Source organism: Eucyclogobius newberryi, unplaced genomic scaffold, assembly GCF_026437365.1.
Source record: "Eucyclogobius newberryi isolate DKJ021-1_F unplaced genomic scaffold, fEucNew1.0.hap1 SCAF_16, whole genome shotgun sequence".
Taxonomy (NCBI): Eukaryota; Metazoa; Chordata; class Actinopteri; order Gobiiformes; family Gobiidae; genus Eucyclogobius; species Eucyclogobius newberryi.
Genome location: NW_027315790.1, coordinates 35,683,664 through 35,706,265, shown reverse-complemented (window position 1 = coordinate 35,706,265; position 22,602 = coordinate 35,683,664). Strand labels below are relative to the sequence as shown.

The 22,602-nt window shown below is 46.1% G+C and overlaps 1 protein-coding gene across 1 annotated transcript in view; it reads right to left on the bottom strand.

The window, feature by feature from the left end:
- Positions 1–66: 66 nt before the first annotated feature.
- LOC140362258 (semaphorin-6D-like) overlaps positions 67–22,602 on the bottom strand; it is a 48,090-nt gene continuing 25,554 nt past the window's right edge. The window contains exons 14-23 of the mRNA XM_072448361.1: positions 21,466–21,597; positions 19,124–19,453; positions 18,436–18,576; positions 17,342–17,419; positions 14,554–14,609; positions 14,427–14,474; positions 13,374–13,606; positions 12,702–12,809; positions 2,973–3,398; positions 67–1,585 (exon numbers count right to left, since the gene is read on the bottom strand). Of these exons, the coding sequence (XP_072304462.1) occupies positions 950–1,585; positions 2,973–3,398; positions 12,702–12,809; positions 13,374–13,606; positions 14,427–14,474; positions 14,554–14,609; positions 17,342–17,419; positions 18,436–18,576; positions 19,124–19,453; positions 21,466–21,597 (2,188 nt within the window). The 3' untranslated portion in view covers positions 67–949. The remainder of the gene's footprint in view (positions 1,586–2,972; positions 3,399–12,701; positions 12,810–13,373; positions 13,607–14,426; positions 14,475–14,553; positions 14,610–17,341; positions 17,420–18,435; positions 18,577–19,123; positions 19,454–21,465; positions 21,598–22,602) is intronic.

Below are 22,602 nucleotides of genomic sequence, written 5' to 3'. Positions count from 1 at the left end.
TTTGACCAAAAATCCACGGCTACATTTGACACAATAAATAAGTTTAATCACATTTGAATAAATATCAGAACTGGTATTAAAACATCAGCGTTTGGAGCGAATATAAAAGTACAATTATTAGATCATAATAAGAGTGAATAAATATTATACAATGGATCAACACGAGATGACAAAGCTGCAAATCTCTAAACCGGGTCTAAACCGGGTCTAAACCAGTTCTAAACCGGGTCTAAACCAGGACTAGACCAGGACTAAACCGGGTCGAAACTGGGCCTGAAGTAACAGTTGCAACTTTTCACAGTGACTTTGTGGAATGTTATGAAAGATTGAACATTTTAATAAATGTTTAAAAAGTACAAATGTGGCGAGTTTTACTAATTTCAGGAATATTTAGTTGATTCATAAAAAATGCAGTGATACCAATATGGTACAGAACAGTCCAGTGCGTTTGACCCGAGTCTGGCCCGTTTGACCCGAGTCTTTGCTCCTTCATTTACTTCAGTACTTTGTGTTTTTGTCCTTTTCCTTCGTCTGGATTATTCTTTCCTTTAATCGTACAATTATTGCTTGTTTCTCATATTTGTCGCTTGTTAGCCTCTCTGTTAGCGTAGCAACATTAGCCTGTATGTTAGTGTCTCTATTAGCGTGGCGATGTTAGCCTCTCCGTTAGCGTCTCTGTTAGCGTAGTGGCGTTCTTGTCGTCGATGTTAGCCTCTCTGTTAGCGCCTCCGTTAGCGTCTCTGTTAGCGTAGTGGCGTTCTTGTCTTTGTTAGCGTGGCGATGTTAGCCTCTCTGTCAACGCCTCCGTTAGTGTCTCTGTTAGCGTAGTGGCGTTCTTGTCTCTGTTAGCATGGTGATGTTAGCGTCTCTGTTAGCGTAGTGGCGTTCTTGTCTCTGTTAGCATGGTGATGTTAGCCTCTCTGTTAGCGTAGTGGCGTTCTTGTCTCTGTTAGCGTGACGATGTTAGCCTCTCTGTTAGCGTCTCCGTTAGCGTCTCTGTTAGCGTAGCGGCGTTGGGCAGAAACAGTGGCTTTGGTGGAATCTGTGGCTTTAGCGACAGACTTCTCCTCACAGCAACTCTCTGCGCCTTCGGGCCCTCGCTGTAGCTGTGCTGCCGCGTTAGGCTAATGTCGGGTTTAGCGTTAGCGGCCCGCGGCGGCCCGTTGCTGCTACTGTTTGTGTTCATTCGGGCTAAAAACCCGGGCTGGGTCTGGCTGAGGTCCCTTGAAACGGGGGCCATCTTCACCAGCTGCCTGGGGGCTGGGCCACGGGCTGCCTCGAAGGCGTGGCTAGTCCCAGGGGTATGGCTAGTCCCGGGGGAATGGTTATCCTTAGGGGACGTGGTCTGTCTTTTGGAGCTCAGGGGCGGCTCCAGGAGCTTAGGGCCCAGCCGCGAGATATTGTCCAGGGGCCGGTGATTGTAGTGGTGGGTGCGGGTGGTGGTGCTGCTGGGGGAGGTTTTGTGGGGCTGGTGGTGCAGGTGGGGGTGGTGCAGGTGGGGGTGGTTGGGGTGCATCGGAGGGTAAATCCCCGAGGACGAGGTCGACGTCAGGACTTTGATTCCTCCGGTTCCTGACGCACTCACCTGAAACAGAGGAACATTCAGCTGTTCAGAGGAACATTCAGATGTTTGAGGCTAACTCTGAGGCTAACACTAACTCTGAGGCTAACACTAACTCTGAGGCCAACGCTAACTCTGAGGCTAACACTAACTCTGAGGCTAACACTAACTCTGAGGCCAACGCTAACTCTGAGGCTAACACTAACTCTGAGGCTAACACTAACTCTGAGGCTAACACTAACTCTGAGGCCAACGCTAACTCTGAGGCCAACGCTAACTCTGAGGCCAACGCTAACTCTGAGGCTAACACTAACTCTGAGGCCAACGCTAACTCTGAGGCTAACATTAACTCTGAGGCTAACGCTAGCTCCTGAGGCTAACTCTGAGGCTAACATTAATTCTGAGGCTAACGCTAACTCTGAGGCTAACTAACTCTGAGGCTAACGCTAACTCTGAGGCTAACACTAACTCTGAGGCTAACATTAACTCTGAGGCCAACGCTAACTCTGAGGCTAACATTAACTCTGAAGCTAATATTAACTCTAAGGCTAACTCTAACTCTGAGGCTAACATTAACTCTGAGGCCAACGCTAACTCTGAGGCTAACATTAACTCTGAAGCTAATATTAACTCTAAGGCTAACTCTAACTCTGAGGCTAACATTAATTCTGAGGCTAACGTTAACTCTGAGGCTAACTAACTTTGAGACTAACATTAACTCTGAGGCTAACGCTAACTCTGAGGCTAACGCTAACGCTAACTCTGAGGCTAACATTAACTCTGAGGCTAATGCTAACTCTGAGGCTAATGCTAACTCGGAGACTAACATTAACACTGAGACTAACATTAACTCTGAGGCTAATGCTAACTCTGAGACAAACATTAACTCTGAGGCTAATGCTAACTCTGAGGCTAACATTAACTCTGAGACTAACGCTAACTCTGAGACTAACATTAACTCTGAGGCTAATGCTAACTCTGAGACTAACATTAACTCTGAGGCTAACACTAACTCTGAGGCTAACGCTAACTCTGAGGCTAACGCTAACTCTGAGGCTAACGTTAACTCTGAGGCTAATGCCAACTCTGAGACAAACATTAACTCTGAGACTAACGCTAACTCTGAGACTAACATTAACTCTGAGACTAACGCTAACTCTGAGGCTAACGCTAACTCTGAGACTAACATTAACTCTGAGACTAACATTAACTCTGAGGCTAACACTAACTCTGAGGCTAACACTAACTCTGAGGCTAACGCTAACTCTGAGGCTAACGCTAACTCTGAGGCTAATGCTAACTCTGAGGCTAACGCTAACTCTGAGGCTAATGCTAACTCTGAGGCTAATGCTAACTCTGAGGCTAATGCTAACTGGGGGTAAGAGTTACAGAAGGGCAGTGTTGTTTTGACCTCGTGGATGTGCCGCAGCAGCTCGTCCAGCGCAGAAACGTCGACCTGAGGCAGCGAGGTCTGTGATTGGTGGAGGTACACTGGCTCCTGATTGGCCGTTCTCCGCTCATTGAACTGCGCCGTTCCGAGTGTTCCGTTGGTCAGAACGCTGTCGCTTTTACACGCCGCAGTCTGGAACACGGAAGGATTCCCCACAAATGCCACGAAGCCTGGAGCAGAGGGGGCGGGGCCAGAGCAGGAGGGGGAAGGGCCACTGGTGCAGATCTGGTTATGATCTCGGCTGTGGTCCAGATCCTGCTCTTGGTCCAGATCCTGCTCTTGGTCCAGATCCTGCTCTTGATCTGGACTTGCGGAGCGCCGGGGCCCCGGGCTGGACTCAGGAGTCGGTAACGTGGACTCGAACTCTCCCTCAGCCTGAGACGAAGTCTGAGGAGCAGAGAACCATGAGAACTGAGAACCATGAGGACCATGAGAACCATGAGAACTGAGAACCATGAGGACCATGAGAACCATGAGAACTGAGAACCATGAGGACCATGAGAACCATGAGAACTGAGAACCATGAGAACCAAGAACCATGAGGACCATGAGAACCATGAGAACCACGAGGACTAGGGATGCAGACCTGCACGACCCGGTGACGTCATTTCCGGTGAGTGTGTCGCGTTTTCAGAGCTGTTCGTTCTTAGAGCCTTTTACCGATTAATCCACGAATTATACACACTATTTACGCATCATATACACAAAAGTGAACGTTTGATTTCTCCGCAAACAATCCGGAGCCTCAAGCCGCTCGCTTTTCAGTATTTCGTGGATTAAAAAGCCCTCCTCACTTTCTAGCTCCAGCCTGAACTAGCCTAGCGTAGCCTAGCCGCTAGCGTCATGGCTGGATCTACCTTTACCTGTTTGAGCTGTCATATGTCGAGTCAGAACCCTGGCTCCTTCTCTGATGACAGGTGCGTGAAGTGCAGTGTAGTGGTAGTTTTGGTTGCCAGGGTTACGGAGTTAGAAGCGCGGATCCGCTGTTTAGAGGAGCTAAAGTCCAGTTATAGTTCGGTTTTAGCGCGAGTGCTACCGGACCGCGCTGCAGGGCGTAGCATTAGCATTAGCAGTAGCAGTAAGGCCGAGCTCAGCCCCTCAGCGTCTCCCGTGCAGCCGGGACTAGACCAGGAACAGAATAGGGACCAATTTGTGACAGTTCGGAGGGGACAAGGCGCTAAACGCCGAACCTCAGAGCGCCGTGAGCTTCACGTCTATAATAGGTTTTCTCCCCTCAGCGATCACACGCCCGCTGAACACACGAGAGAAACTCTTGTAATCGGGAGTTCTATTGTCAGAGACGTGAAGCTGCCAGCTGCTAGCGTTAGCTGCTACCAGCTGCTAGCGTTAGCTGCTACCAGCTGCTAGCGTTAGCTGCTACCAGCTGCTAGCGTTAGGTGTTACCCGGGGGCCAGAATGGGTGACATCGAAGGAAACCTTAGGATCTTAAAGCAGAGTAGGACCCGTTTCCGGTAACGACGCCCGGCGGAGACAATCAGAGGTGCTCAAAGTTCAAGTAGCCGCGGTGTGTGACCTAGCGAAGTCGATGTCAGACACTGTAATATTTTCTGGTCCCCTGCCCAATCGGATCAATGCTGAATTGTACAGCCGTCTCTCAGCATTCAACAGCTGGTTATCCAGATGGTGCCCTCAAAACAACGTAGTCTTTATTGATAACTGGAGTGCGTTTTGGGGAAAGCCCGGGCTCATACGCAGGGTTGGCCCCTCCCACTTCGGAGGGTTCATCCCTATTAGTTCGGAATTTGACCGATAGTCTTAGTCGTGTTAAGTGACCATCTAGGGATGAGCCCCGGGTGCAGAGCAGCAGTTCAAGACGCTCCTCTGTCGCTGAACTCTCGCCCGTTCTGTTACATGTGAAGTGTTCAGATTCAAGACAGATAGAGACGTGTGTGTCCCTCGTGTCCCTCGTGTCCCTCGTGTCCCTCGTGTCCCTCGTGTCCCTCGTACAAATAATGCCAAAAAGTCACATCTCAGAAAAAATATTTCAGGCGTCAGACCAAATAACTTAAGGAAAATAACAATCACAAATGACACAAATACACAAATGAATAAACACGTAAAATGTGGACTGCTAAACATTAGAGCAATTTCCTCCAAATCGCTCTTAGTTAATGAATTAATTAGTGACTATAACATAGATCTTCAGCTCCAACTGAAACGTGGCTTCAACAAGACGACTACGTCAGACTAAATGAGTCCACCCCCCCACCCATGTAAACCCCACCCACCCATGTTAACCCCACCCACCCATGTAAACCCCACCCACCCATGTTAACCCCACCCACCCATGTAAACCCCCCCACCCATGTTAACCCCACCCATGTTAACCCCACCCATGTTAACCCCACCCACCCATGTTAACCCCACCCATGTTAACCCCACCCACCCATGTAAACCCCCCCACCCATGTTAACCCCACCCATGTTAACCCCACCCATGTTAACCCCACCCATGTTAATCCCACCCATGTTAACCCCACCCACCCATGTTAACCCCACCCACCCATGTAAACCCCACCCACCCATGTTAACCCCACCCATGTTACCTGTCAGACCTCCAGGAGCACAGAGGTGGTGGTGTGGCAGTGATCTCCCACTCAAGTGACTCATGAGCCCTAAAACTAACAATGCATTTCACTCATTTAAAGCCTCATGTGTCGATCACATGTCCAAATATGAAAAACCAAAAAGGAGTTTTGTTCATAGTTTTCTACCGACCTCCTGGTCCCTACTCAGAGTTTTTAACAGAGTTTTCTGACTTTATATCAAACTTAGTGTTAGCCTGGGATAAAATAGTTATAGCTGGAGACTTTAATATCCACGTGAACATGAGTGATGACGCTCTCAGTAATGCCTTCAGCGCCTTGTTAGACAGCATTGGTTTCACTCAGAATGTAAATAAAGCGACTCACACTCACAAGAACACTCTGGATCTTGTCCTAACGTATGGAACAGAGATTAGTGACCTCATTGTCCTCCCTCAAAACCCTATATTGTCAGATCATTTCATAATTACCTTTCAGTTTATTCTTAAAGATCATCCAGTCCCACAAAATAAAGTTATAATGAAAAGGACAATATCTGAAAAATCTATCTCAAAATTCAAAGAAATAATAGAGCCAATATTCAGTGTCATGTCATGTGATCGTGTCATGTGATCGTGTCATGTGATCATGTCATGTGATCCTGCTGAGAACAGCTTTAGTCCCAGTTTAAGTGATCAATTTGTCGACTTGACCATGAATTCTCTGAAGTCTGCTCTTGACGTTGCAGCTCTGTTAAAGCAGAAGGTCATTAGGTCAAAGCGCCTCCTCCTGGTACAACCAAGAACTGCGTTCACATAAACAAAGAGTTAGAAAGTTAGAGGGATTATTTCGTCGCTCTCACACAGAAGAATCCCTAAAAGCATGGAAAAGTTGCCTGCTGTCCTATAAGCAGGCTCTGCGTAAGGCCCAAACCAGATATTATTCAAATCTAATAGAAGTCAACAAAAGTAACACTAAATTCCTTTCCAGCACTGTAGCCATGGTAACAAACTGTCACAGCAGTAGAGCCCTCAATCCCAGCTACACTTAGCTCTGATGATTTCCTCCTATTTTTTAACAATAAAATAAAAACAATCAGAGATAAATTAGATGAAATTACCCCCGCTATTAGCCCTGAACTAGCCCAAGCTGTAAATCTAACGTCCCATATAAATCCACCTGTAAACCTAGAAAGGTTCAGCTGTTGATCAAGAGAGAGAACTTCAGCCATTATGTCCTCTAAAAGCTCCACTTGTGTCCTAGACCCCATTCCAAGCTCCTCAAAGACATTCTCCCCCGAATTATAGACCCTATTCTTAATATAATAAATACTTCACTCCAAAGTGGCTCCACAGTCCTTCAAACATGACGTCATTAAACCTCTTCTGAAAAAGACTCATCTAGATCCCGACCTATTGGTAAACTACAGACCTATTTCAAATCTTCCCTTCGTCTCTAAAATCCTTGAAAAAGTTGTAGTAAAACAGCTTTGTCGCCACCTGCAGGACAATAACTTATTTGAAGTTTTCCAGTCAGGGTTCAGAGCCCACCACAGCAGGGTTCAGAGCCCACCGCAGCAGGGTTCAGAGCCCACCACAGCAGGGTTCAGAGCCCACCACAGCAGGGTTCAGAGCCCACAGCAGGGTTCAGAGCCCACCACAGCAGGGTTCAGAGCCCACCGCAGCAGGGTTCAGAGCCCACCACAGCAGGGTTCAGAGCCCACCAAAGCAGGGTCCAGAGCCCACAGCAGGGTTCAGAGCCCACCACAGCAGGGTCCAGAGCCCACCACAGCAGGGTCCAGAGCCCACCACAGCAGGGTCCAGAGCCCACCACAGCAGGGTTCAGAGCCCACCACAGCAGGGTCCAGAGCCCACCACAGCAGGGTTCAGAGCCCACCACAGCAGGGTTCAGAGCCCACCACAGCAGGGTCCAGAGCCCACAGCAGGGTTCAGAGCCCACCACAGCAGGGTCCAGAGCCCACCACAGCAGGGTTCAGAGCCCACCACAGCAGGGTTCAGAGCCCACCACAGCAGGGTTCAGAGTCCACCACAGCAGTGTTCAGAGCCCACCACAGCAGGGTCCAGAGCCCACCACAGCAGGGTTCAGAGCCCACCACAGCACTGAAACTGCACTGGTTAAAGTCACAAATGATTTGTTATTAGCCGCTGACGATGGACTGGTCTCAGTCCTGGTTCTGTTGGACCTCAGCGCAGCGTTTGACACCATCGACCACAACATTCTACTGCAGAGGTTAGAATGTGATGTAGGTGTTGGAGGCCCCGCCCTCAGAGGCCCCGCCCTCAGCTGGTTTAAATCCTATTTATCTGATAGGTTCCAATTTGTTAATGTAAACCAGAGCTCCTCACCTGCTCTAAAGTAATTTACGGTGTGCCACAGGGTTCGGTACTCGGTCCAATTCTGTTTACTCTTTATATGCTGCCATTAGGTCACATGATCAGGTCACATGACATTAACTTCCACTGCTATGCAGACGACACTCAGCTGTATTTATCAATGAAACCTGATCAGAGCGATCAAGTAGACAGACTTAGTACTTGTGTGAAGGAGATAAAAACCTGGATGACACTAAACTACCTGCTTCTTAACCCTGAAAAAACCGAGGTCATTGTGCTGGTCCTAAGCATCTACGAGACTCTCTATCTGAGCAGATAGTCACACTGGACAATGTCAGTGTAGCCTCCAGTTCTACTGTAAGAAACCTTGGAGTCTTATTTGACCAGGAGCTCTCATTTAAAGCTCATATAAATCAAGCTTGTAAAACAGCCGATTTCCATTTGCACAACAAGAGCCAAAATCAGAAGAATCCTGCCTAAAAGTGAAGCTGAAAAACTTATCCATGCATTTGTAACGACTAGATTAGACTACTGTAACTCCTGCTCACAGCAGGTCCTAAAAGCTCCATAAAAAGCTTTCAACTGGTTCAAAATGCAGCAGCAAGATTACTAACAGGAACAAAAAGAAGAGAGCACATTACGCCGGTGCTGGAGTCTCTTCACTGGCTCCTGTCCAGTTTAGAATCAAATTCAAAATTCTACTCTTGACCTACAAAGCCATAAATGACATGGCCCCATCCGACCTCAAAGATGCTATAGAACCATATCATCCAAACAGAGCTCTTCACTCTCAGAATGCTGGCCTTCTGGTGGTGCCAAGAGTCTCTAAAAGTACTGTAGGAGGTAGAGCCTTCTGGTGGTCCCAAGAGTCTCTAAAAGTACAGTAGGAGGTAGAGCCTTCTGGTGGTCCCAAGAGTCTCTAAAAGTACTGTAGGAGGTAGAGCCTTCTGGTGGTGCCAAGAGTCTCTAAAAGTACTGTAGGAGGTAGAGCCTTCTGGTGGTGCCAAGAGTCTCTAAAAGTACTGTAGGAGGTAGAGCCTTCTGGTGGTGCCAAGAGTCTCTAAAAGTACTGTAGGAGGTAGAGCCTTCTGGTGGTGCCAAGAGTCTCTAAAAGTACTGTAGGAGGTAGAGCCTTCTGGTGGTGCCAAGAGTCTCTAAAAGTACTGTAGGAGGTAGAGCCTTCTGGTGGTCCCAAGAGTCTCTAAAAGTACTGTAGGAGGTAGAGCCTTCTGGTGGTCCCAAGAGTCTCTAAAAGTACTGTAGGAGGTAGAGCTCCTGTGTTATGGAATCAGCTCCCGACCCATGTTAAATCTGCTGACACAGTCTCTTCATTTAAGTCCAGACTTAAAACGTTCCTCTTCGAAATCACTTATGGTCAGACTAGTTAGGAACAGAAACATAAACCCACAGCTTTAGCTACTCTGCCCTAGGAGTAACTGTGCTGGGGGAAGTATGACAGCTTGAGCACTATCCTCTTCTTCTTCTGACTACTTATGCTATCAAACAATATTTAATTTTTAATTCCACTTGCAAACTGTTCACCGCCTTCTTTTTCTTTCTCTCACTCCTGAGGACCTGTGGACCCAGATGTCCCTCTCCTGGTGAAGTGTCCCTGCCCTGTGTGGACGGTCCCTCATCTGCCTGAGGAGTGGCTCCAGCTCCAGTCTCCCTCACGTCTGTGAGAGTCACATCCTCCTTCACTGGAACTAACTCAGGGACATACGCTTTTGTCCCAAAGAGGTTTTTTTTGTAGAAGGAGGAGCTAAGGACAGAGGACCTGGGACATGTGTCTAAGGACAGAGGGAGGAGCTAAGGACAGAGGACCTGGGACATGTGTCTAAGGACAGAGGGAGGAGCTAAGGACAGAGGACCTGGGACATCGTCCCTCGCCTCCACAGACATTGTTGATTCATTTCTCCCTGTGGCCCTCAGAGGCAACTGTTGTTGTGATTTTGGGCCTTACAAAAATAAATTGATTTGATTTGATTTGATTTGAGACCTAAACCCAGGTCCAGAACTAATGAGTCCGGACCTGAACTCATCATGTTATAAGAGCGTAACACGAGACACTTGGCTCAATTAAGTTGAAGACACATGAACAAGGACGACTGTCCAACACAAGACTTAACTGCACTGAAATAAACTCAGTTTAAGTGTGTAAGTGTGATACTGTGTGTGTAAGTGTGATACTGTGTGTGTAAGTGTGTTACTGTGTGTGTAAGTGTGTTACTGTGTGTGTAAGTGTGTTACTGTGTGTAAGTGTGTTACTGTGTGTGTAAGTGTGATACTGTGTGTGTAAGTGTGTTACTGTGTGTGTAAGTGTGATACTGTGTGTAAGTGTGATACTGTGTGTGTAAGTGTGATACTGTGTGTGTAAGTGTGTTACTGTGTGTGTAAGTGTGTTACTGTGTGTAAGTGTGTTACTGTGTGTGTAAGTGTGTTACTGTGTGTGTAAGTGTGTTACTGTGTGTAAGTGTGATACTGTGTGTGTAAGTGTGTTACTGTGTGTGTAAGTGTGTTACTGTGTGTAAGTGTGTTACTGTGTGTGTAAGTGTGATACTGTGTGTGTAAGTGTGTTACTGTGTGTGTAAGTGTGTTACTGTGTGTGTAAGTGTGTTACTGTGTGTGTAAGTGTGTTACTGTGTGTGTAAGTGTGTTACTGTGTGTGTAAGTGTGTTACTGTGTGTGTAAGTGTGATACTGTGTGTGTAAGTGTGTTACTGTGTGTGTAAGTGTGTTACTGTGTGTGTAAGTGTGTTACTGTGTGTGTAAGTGTGTTACTGTGTGTGTAAGTGTGTTACTGTGTGTGTAAGTGTGTTACTGTGTGTGTAAGTGTGATACTGTGTGTGTAAGTGTGATACTGTGTGTGTAAGTGTGTTACTGTGTGTGTAAGTGTGTTACTGTGTGTGTAAGTGTGATACTGTGTGTGTAAGTGTGTTACTGTGTGTGTAAGTGTGTTACTGTGTGTGTAAGTGTGTTACTGTGTGTGTAAGTGTGTTACTGTGTGTGTAAGTGTGTTACTGTGTGTGTAAGTGTGATACTGTGTGTGTAAGTGTGATACTGTGTGTGTAAGTGTGTTACTGTGTGTGTAAGTGTGTTACTGTGTGTGTAAGTGTGTTACTGTGTGTGTAAGTGTGTGACTGTGTGTGTAAGTGTGTTACTGTGTGTGTAAGTGTGTTACTGTGTGTGTAAGTGTGTTACTGTGTGTGTAAGTGTGACACTGTGTGTGTAAGTGTGTTACTGTGTGTGTAAGTGTGTTACTGTGTGTGTAAGTGTGTTACTGTGTGTGTAAGTGTGTTACTGTGTGTGTAAGTGTGTTACTGTGTGTGTAAGTGTGATACTGTGTGTGTAAGTGTGTTACTGTGTGTGTAAGTGTGATACTGTGTGTGTAAGTGTGATACTGTGTGTGTAAGTGTGTTACTGTGTGTGTAAGTGTGATACTGTGTGTTACTGTGTGTGTAAGTGTGTTACTGTGTGTGTAAGTGTGTTACTGTGTGTGTAAGTGTGATACTGTGTGTGTAAGTGTGTTACTGTGTGTGTAAGTGTGTTACTGTGTGTGTAAGTGTGTTACTGTGTGTGTAAGTGTGACACTGTGTGTGTAAGTGTGACACTGTGTGTGTAAGTGTGTTACTGGTTTGACTGGGCTGTTCCCACACTTGAAGTTTAATGCTTTAGATAATATTTCCACTCTTTAATTTTGCAGATCCATTGGCATCAAAGTCATGTAAAAACCTTCAAAAACTCTCATAACAGTCAACTAGAACCACTATAAATCAATCAACTTTATCAGTATCAAAAATAGAATATGAAAATATTTGACACTACACACAATACATCATATTAACAGCATTAAACACAAGACCATATTTAACAACTGTAGAATACAAATACTATTACTAAATATAAGCTCCAATGAATGAATCCAGCAATTAAACAATATTACTTTGACTTAGTATTTACTTAGATGTATAAATATGTATATTGCACATTAACCCACTGAAATAAATGCTACACCACAACATAACAGTTATTTTATTCATATTGTAGCGTCTCTAGTGCGCGTGCGCGGTCTCTGGGGCGGAGCTAAGAGTGACTCTGGAGACCAGGTGGTTTCTGATGTTCCTGTTCCATCACCATGGTTACGGCCAACAGTAACCAACTCTGTTCAAGAAATAAAGTGACAACTTGTGACATTAAACCAGCCTCACTGACCTGAGCGAGAAGTTACTATATTTACACCCAAACCAGAGCACAACCCGCTCCTTTAAGGTCTTAAAGTAACTCACGGAGCGGCACAAGCGGCGACGCACGCGGCGGCTTCAAACGCTTCAATGAAGCCAGAGATCTTCCAGAATGTTCTGTCTCTCGCCTTTAAACTCATTGCACCGGCTTCAACTTCTGCCGCGCGGGATGCTCCGGGCGCGCCATTGACAGCGATGTCAGAGCTTACGTCTTTTCTAGCGCGAATTTGGCGATTTATGGAATGTTTAGGATGGTTTAGATTCTAGAACGTAAAGGATATAGAATGTGAGTGGTAGATTTGTAATGAGTCCAGAACCGAATCACCGGGTTTCGTTTTTTTGGACCTGAAGCGAAAAGTTTTTACAAGTCCAGATCCGGTCCTGCGGAACGGTACAAATCCCTAATGAGGACCATGAGGACCATGAGAACTGAGAACCATAAGAACCATGAGGACCATGAGAACCATGAGGACATGAGGACTATGAGGACATGAGGACCATGAGTCTCCTCTGAAGGACCTGGACCTGATTCTCAGGTGTGTGTGTTTTACCTGAGAGAGGCGGAGCTCGGCGGCTCCTCCCACAGGCGGCTCCAGGTTCAGCTGAGGCTCTGAACTGTTCACCAGAGAACTATAGAGTCTGGACACATCCAACCTCTCCTGCAACAAGAGGGTTTAGTCCTGGTTTAGTCCTAGTTTAGACCTGGTTTAGTCCTAGTTTAGACCTGGTTTAGACCTGGTTTAGTCCTGGTTTAGACCTGGTTTAGACCTGGTTTAGTCTTGGTTTAGTCTTGGTTTAGTCTTGGTTTAGTCTTGGTTTAGTCTTGGTTCAGCCCTGGTTTAGCCCTGGTTTAGTCCTGGTTTAGACCTGGTTTAGTCCTGGTTTAGACCTGGTTTAGCCCTGGTTTAGACCTGGTTTAGCCCTGGTTTAGTCCTGGTTTAGACCTGGTTTAGTCCTGGTTTAGTCCTGGTTTAGTCCTGGTTTAGACCTGGTTTAGCCCTGGTTTAGTCCTGGTTTAGTCCTGGTTTAGCCCGGGTTTAGCCCGGGTTTAGTCCTGGTTTAGTCCTGGTTTAGCCCTGGTTTAGCCCTGGTTTAGTCCTGGTTTAGTCCTGGTTTAGCCCGGGTTTAGCCCGGGTTTAGTCCTGGTTTAGTCCTGGTTTAGCCCTGGTTTAGCCCTGGTTTAGTCCTGGTTTAGTCCTGGTTTAGTCCTGGTTTACTCTGACCTTGCTGGAGTGCTCCAGGAGTCCGTTGAGTTTGGCCAATGAGCGCAGAGAAAGAGTGTGAGGTAACAACGCTTCCGGGTCTTTGGCCAATGGCGCGGCTCGGTGGGCGGGGCCTCGGCAGTAACAGGAAAAAAGGAAACCAGACAAAATGGCTCCCAACGAGAAAGCGACAAGAACACATGCGAGAAGAAGAGTGTAGTGAACGTGAGAGTCCGAGAGAGAAGAACCCACTCCTGAGGGACAGAAGAACGTCAGAGAGAATGTCAGAACATCAGAGAGAACGTCAACATCAGAGAGAACGTCAGAACATCAGAGAACGTCAGAACACCAGAGAGAACGTCAACATCAGAGAGAATGTCAGAACATCAGAGAGAACGTCAGAACACCAGAGAGAACGTCAACATCAGAGAGAATGTCAGAACATCAGAGAGAACGTCAACATCAGAGAGAATGTCAGAACACCAGAGAGAACGTCAGAATATCAGAACATCAGAGAGAACGTCAGAACATAAGAGAGAACGTCAGAACATCAGAGAGAATGTCAGAACACCAGAGAGAACGTCAGAACATCAGAACATCAGAGAACGTCAGAACATCAGAACATCAGAGAGAACGTCAGAACATCAGAGAGAACGTCAGAACATCAGAACATCAGAGAACGTCAGAACATCAGAACATCAGAGAGAACGTCAGAACATCAGAGAACGTCAGAACATCAGAGAGAACGTCAGAACATCAGAGAGAACGTCAGAACATCAGAGAGAACGTCAGAACATCAGAGAACGTCAGAACATCAGAGAGAACGTCAGAACATCAGAGAACGTCAGAACATCAGAGAGAACGTCAGAACATCAGAGAGAACGTCAGAACATCAGAGAGAACGTCAGAACAAGAATGGACTCTTGAGGGACATCAGATCTGGAGATGATACAGACATCGCTCCTGAGGTTTAATCCAGAGACACTGATGAATGGGTCCTCAGGACCAGGACCAGGACCTGGAACTGGTTCTGCTCTCACCCTCTTTAAGGACAGAAGAGCTAAAGTCTCGTACCGTAGGCCGAGTCCGAGTCGAGGTTCCTCGCCGTCGCCATGATGTTTCCTGAAGAAACCAAACATTGAATAACATCATTTAAAAGGATCTGAAAAACCAGAAGTGGAGAAACTCAGCTCAGCCTCACCATGACACGGGTCTGAGAGAGACGAGTCTCCATCCAGGTCCTGCTCAAAGCCCGCTCTGAAACCAGACCTCAGTTAGACCTGCTTTAGACCTGCTTTAGACATAGTTTAGTCCTGGTTTAGACCTGGTTTAGTCCTGGTTTAGTCCTGGTTTAGACATAGTTTAGTCCTGGTTTAGTCCTGGTTTAGTCCTGGTTTAGTCCTGGTTTAGACCTGGTTTAGTCCTGGTTTAGACCTGGTTTAGACCTGGTTTAGTCCTGGTTTAGTCCTGGTTTAGTCCTGTTTAGTCCTGGTTTAGTCCTGGATTAATCATGGATTAATCCTGGTTTAGACCTGGTTTAGACCTGGTTTAGTCCTGGTTTAGTCCTGGTTTAGTCCTGGTTTAGACATAGGTTAGTCCTGGTTTAGTCCCGGTTCAGTCCTGGATTAGTCCTGGATTAGTCCTGGATTAGTCCTGGTTTAGACATAGGTTAGTCCTGGTTTAGTCCTGGTTTAGACCTGGTTTAGTCCTGGTTTAGTCCTGGTTTAGTCCTGGTTTAGTCCTGGTTTAGACATGGTTTAGTCCTGGTTTAGTCCTGGTTTAGTCCTGGTTTAGTCCTGGATTAATCCTGGATTAATCCTGGTTTAGTCCTGGTTTAGACCTGGTTTAGTCCTGGTTTAGTCCTGGTTTAGTCCTGGTTTAGTCCTGGTTTAGTCCTACTTTAGTCCTGGTTTAGTCCTGGTTTAGTCCTGGTTTAGTCCTGGTTCAGTCCTTGATTAATCCTGGTTTAGTCCTGGTTTAGTCCTGGTTTAGTCCTGGTTTAGTCCTGGTTTAGTCCTGGTTTAGTCCTGGATTAATCCTGGTTTAGTCCTGGTTTAGACCTGGTTTAGTCCTGGTTTAGTCCTGGTTTAGTCCTGGAATAATCCTGGTTTAGTCCTGGTTTGGACCTGGTTTAGTCCTGGTTTAGTCCTGGTTTAGTCCTTGATTAATCCTGGTTTAGTCCTGGTTTAGACCTGGTTTAGTCCTGGTTTAGTCCTGGTTTAGTCCTGGTTTAGTTCTGGATTAATCCTGGTTTAGTCCTGGTTTAGTCCTGGTTCAGTCCTGGATTAATCCTGGTTTAGTCCTGGTTTAGTCCTGGTTCAGTCCTGGATTAATCCTGGTTTAGTCCTGGTTTAGACCTGGTTTAGTCCTGGTTTAGTCCTGTATTAATCCTGGATTAATCCTGGATTAATCCTGGTTTAGTCCTGGTTTAGTCCTGGTTTAGTCCTGGATTAATCCTGGTTTAGTCCTGGTTTAGACCTAGTTTAGTCCTGGATTAATCCTGGTTTAGTCATGGTTTAGACCTGGTTTAGTCCTGGTTTAGTCCTGGTTTAGTCCTGGATTAATCCTGGTTTAGTCCTGGTTTAGTCCTGGTTTAGTCCTGGTTTAGTCCTGGATTAATCCTGGTTTAGTCCTGGTTTAGACCTGGTTTAGTCCTGGTTTAGTCCTGGTTTAGTCCTGGATTAATCCTGGTTTAGTCCTGGTTTAGTCCTGGTTTAGTCCTGGTTCAGTCCTGGATTAATCCTGGTTTAGTCCTGGTTTAGACCTGGTTTAGTCCTGGTTTAGTCCTGGTTTAGTCCTGGTTCAGTCCTGGTTTAGACCTGGTTTAGACCTGGTTTAGTCCTGGTTTAGTCCTGGTTTAGTCCTGGAATAATCCTGGTTTAGTCCTGGTTTGGACCTGGTTTAGTCCTGGTTTAGTCCTGGTTTAGTCCTGGTTTAGTCCTGGATTAGTCCTGGTTTAGACCTGGTTTAGTACTGGTTTAGTCCTGGTTTAGTCCTGGTTTAGTTCTGGATTAATCCTGGTTTAGTCCTGGTTTAGTCCTGATTCAGTCCTGGATTAATCCTGGTTTAGTCCTGGTTTAGTCCTGGTTTAGACCTGGTTTAGACCTGGTTTAGACCTGGTTTAGTCCTGGTTTAGTCCTGTATTAATCCTGGATTAATCCTGGATTAATCCTGGTTTAGTCCTGGTTTAGTCCTGGTTTAGTCCTGGATTAATCCTGGTTTAGTCCTGGATTAATCCTGGTTTAGTCCTGGTTTAGTCCTGGTTTAGTCCTGGTTTAGTCCTGGATTAATCCTGGTTTAGTCCTGGTTTAGACCTGGTTTAGTCCTGGTTTAGTCCTGGTTTAGTCCTGGATTAATCCTGGTTTAGTCCTGGTTTAGACCTGGTTTAGTCCTGGTTTAGTCCTGGTTTAGTCCTGGATTAATCCTGGTTTAGTCCTGGTTTAGTCCTGGTTTAGTCCTGGATTAATCCTGGTTTAGTCCTGGTTTAGTCCTGGTTTAGTCCTGGTTTAGTCCTGGTTCAGTCCTGGATTAATCCTGGTTTAGTCCTGGTTTAGTCCTGGTTTAGTCCTGGTTTAGTCCTGGTTTAGTCCTGGTTTAGTCCTGGTTTAGTCCTGATTTAGTCCTGGTTTAGTCCTGGTTTTGACATGGTTTAGTCCTGGTTTAGTCCTGGTTTAGTCCTGGATTAATCCTGGATTAATCCTGGTTTAGTCCTGGTTTAGACCTGTATTAATCCTGGTTTAGTCCTGGTTTAGTCCTGGTTTAGACATAGGTTAGTCCTGGTTTAGTCCTGGTTTAGACCTGGTTTAGTCCTGGTTTAGTCCTGGTTTAGTCCTGGTTTAGTCCTGGTTCAGTCCTGGATTAATCCTGGTTTAGTCCTGGTTTAGTCCTGGTTTTGACATGGTTTAGTCCTGGTTTAGTCCTGGTTTAGTCCTGGTTTAGTCCTGGTTTAGTCCTGGTTTAGTCCTGGTTTAGTCCTGGTTTAGTCGTACTTGAATCCTGGGGAGAAGTTCTCACAGGTTCCGGTCCGGAGCCAGATACAATACGGATCCCGAGATGCCAAACACGACCTGAGACACACAACAACCGTAAAGCGGTGTAAAGCTCCGGTGTAGCGGTGTAGCGGTGTAAAGCTCCGGTGTAGCGGTGTAAAGCTCCGGTGTAGCGGTGTAGCGGTGTAAAGCTCCGGTGTAGCGGTGTAAAGCTCCGGTGTAGCGGTGTAGCGGTGTAAAGCTCCGGTGTAGCGGTGTAAAGCTCCGGTGTAGCGGTGTAGCTGTGTAAAGCTCCGGTGTAGCGGTGTAAATCTCCGGTGTAGCGGTGTAAAGCTCCGGTGTAGCGGTGTAAAGCTCCGGTGTAGCGGTGTAAAGCTCCGGTGTAGCGGTGTAGCTGTGTATCGTGTAGCGGTGTAGCGGTGTAAAGCTCCGGTGTAGCGGTGTAGCGGTGTAAAGCTCCGGTGTAGCGGTGTAAAGCTCCGGTGTAGCGGTGTAAAGCTCCGGTGTAGCGGTGTAAAGCTCCGGTGTAGCGGTGTAAAGCTCCGGTGTAGCGGTGTAGCTGTGTAAAGCTCCGGTGTAGCGGTGTAGCGGTGTAAAGCTCCGGTGTAGCGGTGTAAAGCTCCGGTGTAGCGGTGTAGCTGTGTAGCGGTGTAGCGGTGTAAAGCTCCGGTGTAGCGGTGTAGCGGTGTAAAGCTCCGGTGTATCGGTGTAAAGCTCCGGTGTAGCGGTGTAGCGGTGTAAAGCTCCGGTGTAGCGGTGTAGCGGTGTAAAGCTCCGGTGTAGCGGTGTAGCGGTGTAAAGCTCCGGTGCTCCGGTGTAGCGGTGTAGCGGTGTAGCGGTGTAAAGCTCCGGTGTAGCGGTGTAGCGGTGTAAAGCTCCGGTGTAGCGGTGTAGCGCTCCGGTGTAGCGCTCCGGTGTAGCGGTGTAGCGCTCCGGTGTAGCGGTGTAGCGCTCCGGTGTAGCGGTGTAGCGGTGTAGCGGTGTAAAGCTCCGGTGTAGCGGTGTAGCGCTCCGGTGTAGCGCTCCGGTGTAGCGCTCCGGTGTAGCGGTGTAGCGCTCCGGTGTAGCGGTGTAGCGGTGTAAAGCGTAAGTACCTCTGACAGTCCCGGTGCGTTTCACAGCGACTCACGGCGACTCGGATCACGCAGCTCCTGAACGCCACAAACAAACCACGATTCTCTCGATCCAAATCCAGAGCCACGACTCTCCTGTCGCCATGGAGACCCACACCACACCTGAGAGAGAGAGTGAGAGCGGGCCCCTGTGTCAGATGCCCCTCCCTCTGTGTCAGATGCCCCTCCCTGTGTCAGATGCCCCTCCCTCTGTGTCAGATGCCCCTCCCTCTGTGTCAGATGCCCCTCCCTCTGTGTCAGATGCCCCTCCCTCTGTGTCAGATGCCCCTCCCTCTGTGTCAGATGCCCCTCCCTGTGTCAGATGCCCCTCCCTCTGTGTCAGATGCCCCTCCCTCTGTGTCAGATGCCCCTCCCTCTGTGTCAGATGCCCCTCCCTCTGTGTCAGATGCCCCTCCCTCTGTGTCAGATGCCCCTCCCTCTGTGTCAGATGCCCCTCCCTCTGTGTCAGATGCCCCTCCCTGTGTGTCAGATGCCCCTCCCTCTGTGTCAGATGCCCCTCCCTGTGTCAGATGCCCCTCCCTCTGTGTCAGATGCCCCTCCCTCTGTGTCAGATGCCCCTCCCTCTGTGTCAGATGCCCCTCCCCCTGTCTCAGATGCCCCTCCCCCTGTCTCAGATGCCCCTCCCCCTGTCTCAGATGCCCTCCCGCACCTCAGTGGGTTGTAGACCAGGATCTCCTCCAGCAGGACGGGACTGAGGCTCTGGTTGCTCTGGGACTTGAGCAGGACTTTGAGGACTTTCCCGTCCTCAGACCCGAGGAACAGGACGGTCTGGTCCCGGTGAGGTCCGGCCGCCGAGTCCACGGTCAGAGCCGAGAGTCTGGACCTGGAGCTGGTCCTGGTGAAGACCGGACGCCTCAGGATGGACCAAACACTCGGGTCCATCAAAGGAAAACTCTTACTGAAGCTCAGGACCTGGTCAGGGAACTGGACCGACGAGTCCAAGTCCTGAGCCGGAGGGTCTCCAGCACACGAGCCCGGTCTGAAAGACAGAACCAGGTCTGAACCAGGTCTGAACCAGGACTAAACCAGGACTAAACCAGGACTAAACCAGGACTAAACCAGGACTAAACCAGGACTAAACCAGGACTAAACCAGGACTAAACCAGGTAAAACCAGGACTAAACCAGGTCTAAACCAGGACTAAACCAGGTCTAAACCAGGACTAAACCAGGACCAAACCAGGACTAAACCAGGACTAAACCAGGACTAAACCAGGACTAAACCAGGACTAAACCAGGTAAAACCAGGACTAAACCAGGTAAAACCAGGACTAAACCAGGTCTAAACCAGGACTAAACCAGGACTAAAACAGAACTAAACCAGGACTAAAACAGAACTAAACCAGGACTAAACCAGGACTAAACCAGGAGCAAACCAGGACTAAACCAGGACTAAACCAGGACTAAACCAGGTCTAAACCAGGACTAAACCAGGACTAAACCAGGACTAAACCAGGTCTAAACCAGGACTAAACCAGGACTAAAACAGAACTAAACCAGGACTGAACCAGGACTGAACCAGGACTAAACCAGGACCAAACCAGGACTAAACCAGGACTAAACCAGGACTAAACCAGGACTAAAACAGAACTAAACCAGGACTAAACCAGGACTAAACCAGGACCAAACCAGGACTAAACCAGGACTAAACCAGGACTAAACCAGGTCTAAACCAGGACTAAACCAGGACTAAACCAGGTCTAAACCAGGTCTAAACCAGGACTAAACCAGGTCTAAACCAGGACTAAACCAGGACTAAACCAGGACTAAAACAGAACTAAACCAGGACTAAACCAGGACTAAAACAGAACTAAACCAGGACTAAACCAGGACTAAAACAGAACTAAACCAGGACTAAACCAGGACTAAACCAGGACCAAACCAGGACCAAACCAGGACTAAACCAGGACTAAACCAGGACCAAACCAGGACTAAACCAGGACTAAACCAGGACTAAACCAGGTCTAAACCAGGACTAAACCAGGACTAAACCAGGACTAAAACAGAACTAAACCAGGACTAAACCAGGACTAAACCAGGACTAAACCAGGTCTAAACCAGGACTAAACCAGGACTAAACCAGGACTAAACCAGGTCTAAACCAGGACTAAACCAGGACTAAACCAGGTCTAAACCAGGACTAAACCAGGTCTAAACCAGGACTAAACCAGGACTAAACCAGGACTAAACCAGGTCTAAACCAGGACTAAACCAGGACTAAAACAGAACTAAACCAGGACTAAACCAGGACTGAACCAGGACTAAACCAGGACCAAACCAGGACTAAACCAGGACTAAACCAGGACTAAACCAGGACTAAACCAGGACTAAACCAGGTCTAAACCAGGACTAAACCAGGACTAAACCAGAACTAAACCAGGACTAAACCAGGACTAAACCAGGACTAAACCAGGACCAAACCAGGACTAAACCAGGACTAAACCAGGACTAAACCAGGACTAAACCAGGTCTAAACCAGGACTAAACCAGGACTAAACCAGAACTAAACCAGGACTAAACCAGGACTAAACCAGGACTAAACCAGGACCAAACCAGGACTAAACCAGGACTAAACCAGGACTAAACCAGGACTAAACCAGGACTAAACCAGGTCTAAACCAGGACTAAACCAGATCTAAACCAGGACTAAACCAGGACTAAACCAGGACTAAACTAGACAGTCTCAGATCAGAGATCGTTTCTAAAAATCTCTGTTCGATAACAATGTTGTTGGTGCCATTTGTAGACTTCCAAAAAGGTGCCTGGTCCTGGTCTGGTCCTGGTCTGGTCCGGGTCTGGTCCGGGTCTGGTCCGGGTCTTGTCTGGGTCTGGTCCGGGTCTGGTCCGGGTCTAGTCCGGGTCTGGTCCGGGTCTGGTCCGGGTCTGGTCCGGGTCTGGTCCGGGTCTGGTCCGGGTCTTGTCTGGGTCTGGTCCGGGTCTGGTCCGGGTCTGGTCCGGGTCTAGTCCGGGTCTGGTCCGGGTCTGGTCTCACCTGGGTTTCGGGACCTGACTTTCAGGGACTGCGGTCCAGGACGAGTCGGTGGTTTTCTGTTCTTTAAACTTTCCATTAAAAACATTCTCGATGTCGTCCATGAAGAAAGCACAGACGGCCGAGCCCGGAATACTGTAAATATAACATATAAAATATAACATATAATACTGTAAATATAACATATAATACTGTAAATATAACATATAAAATATAACATATAATACTGTAAATATAACATATAATACTGTAAATATAACATATAAAATATAACATATAATACTGTAAATATAACATATAATACTGTAAATATAACATATAAAATAAAACATATAATACTGTAAATATAACATATAATACTGTAAATATAACATATAATACTGTAAATATAACATATAATACTGTAAATATAACATATAAAATATAACATATAATACTGTAAATATAACATATAATACTGTAAATATAACATATAAAATAAAACATATAATACTGTAAATATAACATATAATACTGTAAATATAACATATAATACTGTAAATATAACATATAAAATAAAACATATAATACTGTAAATATAACATATAATACTGTAAATATAACATATAAAATATAACATATAATACTGTAAATATAACATATAATACTGTAAATATAACATATAAAATATAACATATAATACTGTAAATATAACATATAATACTGTAAATATAACATTTAATACTGTAAATATAACATATAAAATATAACATATAAAATATAACATAAAATATAACATATAATACTGTAAATATAACACATAATACTGTATATATAACATATAATACTGTAAATATAACATATAAAATATAACATATAATACTGTAAATATAACATATAATACTGTATATATAACATATAATACTGTAAATATAACATATAAAATATAACATATAATACTGTAAATATAACATATAAAATATAACATATAATACTGTAAATATAACATATAATACTGTAAATATAACATATAATACTGTAAATATAACATATAAAATAAAACATATAATACTGTAAATATAACATATAATACTGTAAATATAACATATAAAATATAACATATAATACTGTAAATATAACATATAATACTGTAAATATAAC